The 8,174-nt window shown below is 49.6% G+C and overlaps 1 protein-coding gene across 1 annotated transcript; it reads right to left on the minus strand.

Annotated features, from left to right (window-relative positions):
- Positions 1-1,325: 1,325 nt before the first annotated feature.
- Positions 1,326-4,712, minus strand: LOC148686967 (uncharacterized). Its single transcript, XM_088662457.1, has 2 exons — positions 3,535-4,712; positions 1,326-3,089 (listed from the first exon to the last, which is right to left on the minus strand). The coding sequence occupies exons 1-2, from the start codon at positions 4,710-4,712 to the stop codon at positions 1,598-1,600; spliced, it is 2,670 nt and encodes an 889-aa protein (XP_088518583.1). The 3' UTR covers positions 1,326-1,597.
- Between the last annotated feature and the right edge of the window lie 3,462 nt (positions 4,713-8,174).

Below are 8,174 nucleotides of genomic sequence, written 5' to 3' on the forward strand. Positions count from 1 at the left end.
CAAATAATTTGAAGATTAATTAGATTACCTAGGGACTTTTTATATTATTTAGGGGCCGTGATTCTCATCTCTTATTCACCTAATTAAATTCTCTAACACATAACCAATCTCTGATTCCCGTTATTACGTTCTCAAGCCAAACATCATTCCCCCTGGGCGACAGATGAACGCCGTCGTGACGATAAAGGGCTGCTTCGCTCTGTTTCAAACTTGGATGCGAAATGGCTCGTCCATTCAAAGATAGGACTCTACGGATCACGAAGGAATTCAGGAGCCGTCTAGCTCTGTTCAGAGCGATAGGGCAACGTCCATCGCGCCAATTGCGCCTTTCCAGCAAGGAGGACCAAAGCAGTGTCATCCTCGGGCAGGTGTCCATCAGGGTATCAAGATCTCTGAATATTTGCAATTTCAAGTCCACAGCATTGCGATAGGCAAGGTCATTCTCTCCGAGCTGGACCACAAGTAGGTCAGGGTAGCCGATCGAAGCAGCCCGATTCTGGATGGCCGGCAGCAACTCGTCCCACAGCATGCCCCGCCTCGCGATCCAAGACACTTGAACGAATTCAGGGAGGCCCAGCCCGCTCCCCAGGCCCACCTCGATGGCCCTTTCCCGGGCCCAATGGACTATGCTATGCCCGGCTATCCAAATCTGCACGTTCCGAGAACCTGAAATTAAAGAATGAAAACCGGGGATCAGCCAGGCCACCGTGTCGACGCTACGTACGAATATACCTTTTGTATGCGTTCGATTTCCACCTCCCCAAGTCCTGAATTCTCTCGGACGAAAGGCCCAGATGCATGGCTGACGTGGCTGCACCAATCCTGAAGGAGTGAGCAGAGAATTCAGTGGGATTATAGCCGCAGGAGGCGATGGCCTTGCGCAGAACCCTGGTAAATTGGTGGCGGGTGAGCCTGGCACCGTCCTGGTGGATAAGCAATGGGCCAGGGCCGGGGGGCCGGAGATAAAGAAACCGTCTGGTATCTTTTACCGGACATGGACCTGGGGTACCTGTTGCGGGGAGCTTAATAGTCGCGCCCCTTCCCCTCTGGTCGGTTTTGGAACATCGTATGAGTACCTGCATTTGGGAGTCAGCCAGTGACACGTCCTGCATCAGTATGCCGCGCGTGATGCCCTGGGGGGAGTCCTCACATATTACCTCGCCCACTCTGAGCGCGCCAAAGTATGCTATAGAAAAGGCTGCAGAGAATAGGCGCACCTCAAATTTGGACCAACAGAGGGACCTCAACTGCCTGTGCACCTGAGCCAACATGTCAAAGGTAATGGGTCGCCTAGGATCACTGGCAGGCGGCTGGAGCCTGCGCCAGCCCTCCATAGCTCTTCGCAAATGGAAATTGTCACACGGGTCTGTAAAATAAAGTGATTTGGAAAAGAATGTGATGGCCGCTGTGTGAATGTTGAGAGTCTTTGGCGCGCGCCCCAGGTCCCTCAAGTGCACTACATACTGCATGACCTCCTCCTGGGTAGGTGGGCCCAGAAGGGAAGCAGTGGTCCGTTTCTGCCTGAACTTAGAGAAGTCTGACCAAGCCCGTTTATACGAGCTCAGTGTGGAAGGGGCAACCGAAGCAAATACTCCCTTTAGGATTTCTCGCTCCCAAGGTTCCACAGGTGTTCCGGGAACGGCTCCGGCGACTGGCTTGCCTCCGGCGCCAACGATCGGAAGCGATCCATCTGGAAGCGAGACAAAGCATCTGCGATGTTATTATTGACCCCTGGCACAAATTTGGCAGAAAAATGCATATTCAACTGCAAACTGAGTAACACGAAGTGGCGTAGGAGGGAGGACACCCTCATCGACCGCGTGGATTGCCGAGATAGGACGCTGACCACCGCTTGGTTGTCGGTTCTGAAGCAGACCCGCCGATTCCTGAATTCTTCGGACCATAAGTGTACGGCTACTACTATAGGAAAAAATTCTAAGAATGTTAAGTCGCGTGTGATGTCTGTACCTTGCCACCTGGCCGGCCAGGGCTGCGAGCACCATTTACCTCTGAAGTAAACCCCGAAACCTAACCCACCTGCCGCGTCAGATTGCACCTGGAAATCAGCCCGCAGCAACATGGTGTCCTGCCATAGTGACACCCCGTTGTAGTTCTCAAGAAACACTAGCCAGGCTTCAAGGTCGGCCTTGACCCCGCGGGGGAGACGCTTCCTATGAAAAGGTTTGGTTAGGCCAACCGTGAGCCTGGCTAAGCGCCGGCAGAATGGGCGACCAGGTGAAATAACCCTGCAGGCAAAGTTGAGGTGTCCTAAAAGTGATTGCATTTGTCTAAGGGTAAGCTTTTTAAGGGGGATGAGTTGTCTAATGGTCTCTTTGAGGGCAAGTAGTTTTTCAGCAGGCAGGCGTGAAGTTTGTGCAACCGTGTCCAACTCTATGCCTAAGTATGTAAGGCGTGAGACGGGCCCTTCGGTTTTTTCCCCAGCCAATGGTACCCCTAATTCATCTGCCAGAGCTGAGAAGGCACGCATAAGGCCTACACACTCGGAACTCTGAGCCTTAGCCACGAAGAGAAAGTCATCCAGGTAATGCGAGACCCCTGGAAGACCCGTTCTAAAGCGCAGGGCCCAGTCCAGAAATGTGCTAAAAGTCTCAAATGCGGCGCATGCCACAGAGCAACCCATCGGCATGGCCTTGTCGATGAAATATGCCTCATTGAATCTGAAACCTAGCCATTTGTAGTCCTGAGGGTGCACTGGGAGTAGGCGAAATGCTGATTCAATGTCACATTTAGCCATTAATGCCCCTTTACCAAATTGCCTTACTAACTTAACCGCCTGATCGAAGGAGGCATATTTCACCGTGCACAGCTCCTGGGGTATTCCGTCATTGACTGACCTGCCTATCGGGTGGGAGAGATTGTGAATGAGCCTAAATTCCCCGGGTGCCTTTTTAGGGACTATACCCAATGGGGAGATGTGGAGATCAGGTATCGGTGGCGACGCAAACGGTCCAGCCACCCGCCCAGCTGAGATTTCCTTGTTAATTTTCTTAATGGCTATGTCTGGTCTTTCCCTAATAGATTTTTGATTGGGGGGTTCGCCTGTGCTAGGTGGGGTACGCACGGGAATTCTGAAACCAGTTAAAAACCCTTGCCAAAGGTATTTAGCCGCATCTTTATTGGGATAACAGTTAAGCAGTAATTTCAGGGGGTGAAGCTTTATCGGAGAGTGGGCCAGGGCAAGTGATCTGTTAATATTTATTAGCCCCTGCAATTGTTCCCTGGGGGGCGCCTGAGGTATTTCTGGGACCCTGGTGGGGGTTGCCTCTGCCGCCCCGAAAGGACTGCCTCCCTTTAAAACACGAAACTCCCGGGTGCTGACCCAAACACTTCTCGCATTCGTGGGTGTACTTACAGTTGGGTCGCTGACAAAGGCCCTTATTAAATTCCCAGCAAACCCTGCGTCGCGGGTCCCTCTTGGGTTCGAACCTGGCGGACCTAGGTGGATCCGTCTGCTTCCTCTCTACATATGGGACCACGTGATTGCTCCAAAAATGCTGGTGGCGCTGGTCCCACCTGGTTTTTGGGTTTTGTGAAGCGTTCCTGCGGAAATCTTCATCGTAATTAAGGGCAGCCGCCTCCCCTGCCATCCTATAGGCCATCCTAACATCGGCTATGTAGGCCATCAGGTGCATCGCCCTCTTTGGGTAAGCAGCTGTTATCACCGCAATCCAGATATGCATACCGTCCAGCCAATTTTCGAATGTGCGGTCCGCACGTGGTGTCCTATGTCTGCGCCTGCCGTACTCCTTTCTCTTTTCACCCTTTCCCAGCGTATGGGACAATGGTAGAAGGGTGAAAATATCTATAAAATCGCCATTCAAAATTTTTTCCCTTGTTTTATTTGATAAGTGGGATCCCAGAATAATATCTGTGTCTGAATTGGTAGAATACTTTGAGTCTGGTATCAAGGCACCATCCCTCCATTCTAACGTCCCCTTAAAACCCTTGCGATGGGTACTGGCTCTCCTCTTATGCACCCACAAAGGAAGACCCATCTGATCTTCCGCAATCCCCCAGTAATCTTCCATTGGGATCTCACCATCCGAATCGGAAGACGTACCTGAGTCATAGGAGTCATCATCCCTGCTCCTCTTACGCTTGTCGGTTTTCTTCTTTGCCTTCCCGCTCCGATGACGCCCTTCTTCGTCCCGCGACGCCGCTTCCCCACTTCTTGCCGGCCTGGAGGTGTCATCGTCCCCTGATGTGTCGGAACCCCCAGCTTCCCGGTGCACCGCTGGTTGCGTGGGCTGGGCCCCTTGGAGACCTGCAATAGACTGTGTGGACGGCCCGGGCAAGGCTGCTGATTGAGCCCCGGCCCCCAGACCTTGGGAGTTGAGGGCATTAGAGCGCGCCTTCTGCCCCCGCGTCCGTGGGGCCTGGCTCGCCTGGATTCCCTGCTCGGAGCTAGGGCTGGAAAATAAGGAGGCGGAGGTGCCCGACGACCCGCCCTCTGAAAAACAAGTGTCCAGGATGCAATCCTGCGATTCGAGAGGCTCCTCCTGCGAATCACAAGGATTATCCAGTGTGGCCTCAGCCGTGGGAGCTAGAGACTTAGCAATGGCCGCCAGCTGTTTGCAAACATCCAGCTGGGTTTTCTGAAGCGTTGAGACCACACGTGCCAAGGCCTCAGTCTTGTCCTGCGACGCAGGGCTCTTGGAAGGGGCCGTACCACGCGCCCGCTTAGGTGCCATCGTCAGAATGCTGCTACGCCTAGTTATGTATTTAAATTCCTCTTTAAATTCCTACACTCTGCGCTATTTATTTATTTACTTATTTAATTTTAATTTTAATTTTTTTTTTTTGAAATTTATAATTTACCTATTAATTATGTCTTTATTTATTATCTTTATTGTTATTTATTTCACTTATTTTATAATATATATATATATATATATATATATATATATATATATATATATAATTTTAATATATATATATGTAGGATTATTATTGTAAAGTCACTGATTTGTTGATATTATTATTATTTAATATTATTGACGTATTACTTTATTTGCTTAAATGCCCAATATTAGAAATATCATTAATAAAATCATGCACTATTACTATTATTGCAGACGACTCAGGTGAGCAATTATAGGTGCTACTGCTCAAATTGATATGCCTGTGAAATGACTACTGCTCAAATTGATATGCCTATGAAATGACTACCATCAATTGATCTCTATATTTTTGAGTCAGGCTTGCCAAAACAGGGGGACAAATGAGCTATTTATAACCGGCTAATCAAGCCCCAAAGTAACTCAGATCAACAATGTTATACCCGTACTCAGCTGATCGAAACCCCAATAATGTTCCAGAACCACAATATTGTACCTGCACTCAGCTAATCGAATCACCAATAATGTTCCAGCACTCAGCTAATTAACGAAACTGTGCCCAGATACACCACTGGCCACTAGCGCTGGCCGCCAGAGGTAGCAAATCACCAATCAATTTAATTGCTCTCTATAACTCATCAACTAGCTTGTTATCATATGCTAATTATTTCCCCTCTGCTAGACTCCAATGTTTATTGTGAACCCATAAAGCCCAGCCAGACAAAGAATGCACTAGATCACCAAATGCCACAGAATTAAAGCAGCAAAATTAGCCCCAGCAGCACACGTGGCCACTCTCAAAATGGCGATTGGGGAACCTGGAGAAAGGAGCACCCAAGATGGCTGCCGGGAGTACCACGCGTGGCCACTCTCAAAATGGCGGCTGAAGAGGGACAGGGCTCGTCCACACCTAAAATGGCTGCCGTACCGGGTACACGTGGCCAGCAAAATAAACACAGATGGAAGGCTGGGAGACCACTACTAAGCCGCGGAGGTAAGAACAGAGCAAAATAACAGCAACCCAGAATGAGATACCCTCCGCCCTTAGACACTCTCAGGCCAATGCAGGGGATAAAGCAAGGAACCACCAAGAATTAAAGGAGGGGGGTGGGGGCCCAAGTTCACTCACCCGGCTTCAGCATGATGGAAAGATAGAGAGGAGGCAGCCGCCTCAACTCTTCACCCAGACCCACACACGACGAGCTTGCCAGCGGAAAAGGGGGAACCTGGATGAGGCTACCACTTCACTGGCTGCCTGGCGCTGGTGTGCAGGCTCCGCGGTGGCTGTGGTGCTCCTCAAGGCTGCAAGAGCCTCCGAGCCTCCTCGATAACGAGTTGCTCCCCGGGGCTGCAGCTGACTGGCGCGTAACCCTAGCGCGCTACCCCCGTCCCGGCTGGGGTGCTTCTAGCGTTTGCCGAGCGCTGGGGAAGCTGGAGGGGCGAACAACCGGTGATCGGACGAACCCTGGTGGGTGCAGAGAAAACTCTGCCCTCCGCACGGCTCCGCGATGTCCCCTGCGAGGCCGATGGCGTCTCCGCGTCTCCGCGTCTCCGCACCCGGAAGTGAGCGGAGAACAGCTGATGAGGGTCTTCCGAATGCGCCCAGTACCTCTGTGTGGACCTGGAAAAAGACCTGAAAAACTCCTAACTAGAGAAAAGGGGGCGAAGAGAAGAAGGTAGGAAGGAAAACAAAGGGGGGTCCAAATGCTGAGACAAACAGCACGGCAACGCAACAAGGCAAGCTGAACCGTTCGCTCCGGCGAACAAGGAAGGAAAGAGGTCGGCTTCCCGCCTGCGGGGAGCTTTAAATTGGGTGGCTCCGCCCCGACCGTTCTCATTGGTCGGTCAGGGATGACGCAGGCGGGAAGCTACCATCGCGTAGGGGCTGAACTCGCAGCCCCTACGCGGTGGTGCAGTCGGTCGGCCCACAACGCCACTTCCGTCGCAGGCGCGGAAGTGGCTTTCCTGTGGCTATGATCTTGCTCTCTGGAGATGGATGCATTGATTCCATCGCTACTGCCTGCCTTTCTCTTTCCATCAAAATCACAGCCCAGGCATTCAGCAGGCAGGCTTTTCCTTCTGAAAGGCACATTTGCATTTCTGAGGAAGTACACTAAAATCCCCATAGCCTGTATGTCGCTACCTTGCTTTTTCCTCACCTAAGTTATAGGTTGCTGATGTCTCCATGACTATGTCTTCCCCATCCTTCTTCCTTTCAAATGGGGTTACTCCATCCACACAGGCACCAATCCAAATGTGTATCATTTCCCCTGCGAACCTTGGTACCTCAGTGGGACTTAAGTCCTTGGTTTTGGATTTGTCTCTTATGCTTGTGTTATATATAAATGTGCAGCTCAAGATAACAGGCTTTTCAGGCTTCCTAGTGTAGCCACAGCACTCATACAATACTCCATACAAATTATGGTACCATCTTTAGGGCTGATGTCTATCTGCTTTTTAATGCTAGGGGTTTGGAGCCAGAATGCTTTCTCAGAATACCTTTGAGCCGTCATTTTAATGTTGTGCCTTGTTTAAAAGTGAAAGAACTGCAAACTTTGGAGAAAGCAGTCCCCTACCTGATTCAAGTATCTAATTGAAAATTAATTTGCAGCCACTATTTTCTCCCAGACTTTTAGAAGACATCTGAAGGCAGCTTTTTAATATTTAATAGATTATTTTAATATTCTGTTGGAAGCCGCCCAGAGTGGCTGGGGAAACCCAGCCAGATGGGTGGGGTACAAATAAATTATTATTATTATTATTATTATTATTATTATTATTATTATTAGAATTTGTCAGAGTGTTTGCTACCCGTATAAACCAATAAGTAAGTTTGTCCTGTCTATTTCAGGTAAGAGACCTTTATTTATTCAGAGCATTCGTACCCACCCCACTCTTCAGCCACAAAAACTGCCAGAGCAGTGTACATACATCAACATAGTCCTCTCCCACAGGTTTACAATCTAAAATGAATGACACAAGAGGAGGGAAGAGGAAAAACTGACAAACTCAGGCACCAATTCTTAAAGCTAAATAGCAGCTCTTATAAAGCCCCGCTCCATGCCCAACAAGTGCAGGATGCCTTTGCCCAGCGGTGCTGTGGCCCATAGACTGCAGCAAAATAGTGGGCAAGGTTTTGCCCCATGTTGATGGAGGGGCATAAAGGATTGATTGCATATAGGCTCAATTTTATGCAGGCAATCATAATGAATTGTTTGTATATCATGCACTAATAGAACACTGGATACAGCCCAATAATTCTAAAAGATTCATATGAACACTTTGATGTTTGTGTTTCAGATAGTTTATTGCGAT

This window comes from Zootoca vivipara, chromosome 2 (genome assembly GCF_965207765.1).
Source record: "Zootoca vivipara chromosome 2, rZooViv2.hap1.1, whole genome shotgun sequence".
NCBI classification, from domain to species: Eukaryota; Metazoa; Chordata; class Lepidosauria; order Squamata; family Lacertidae; genus Zootoca; species Zootoca vivipara.

Coding starts and splice junctions, on each gene's coding strand:
- LOC148686967 (XM_088662457.1), bottom strand. CDS start 4,712: ATGGCACCTAAGCGGGCGCGTGGTACGGCCCCTTCCAAGAGCCCTGCG. Junction 3,090..3,534: donor TCACAAAACCCAAAAACCAG/GTGGGACCAGCG, acceptor AACTGGTTTCAG/AATTCCCGTGCGTACCCCAC.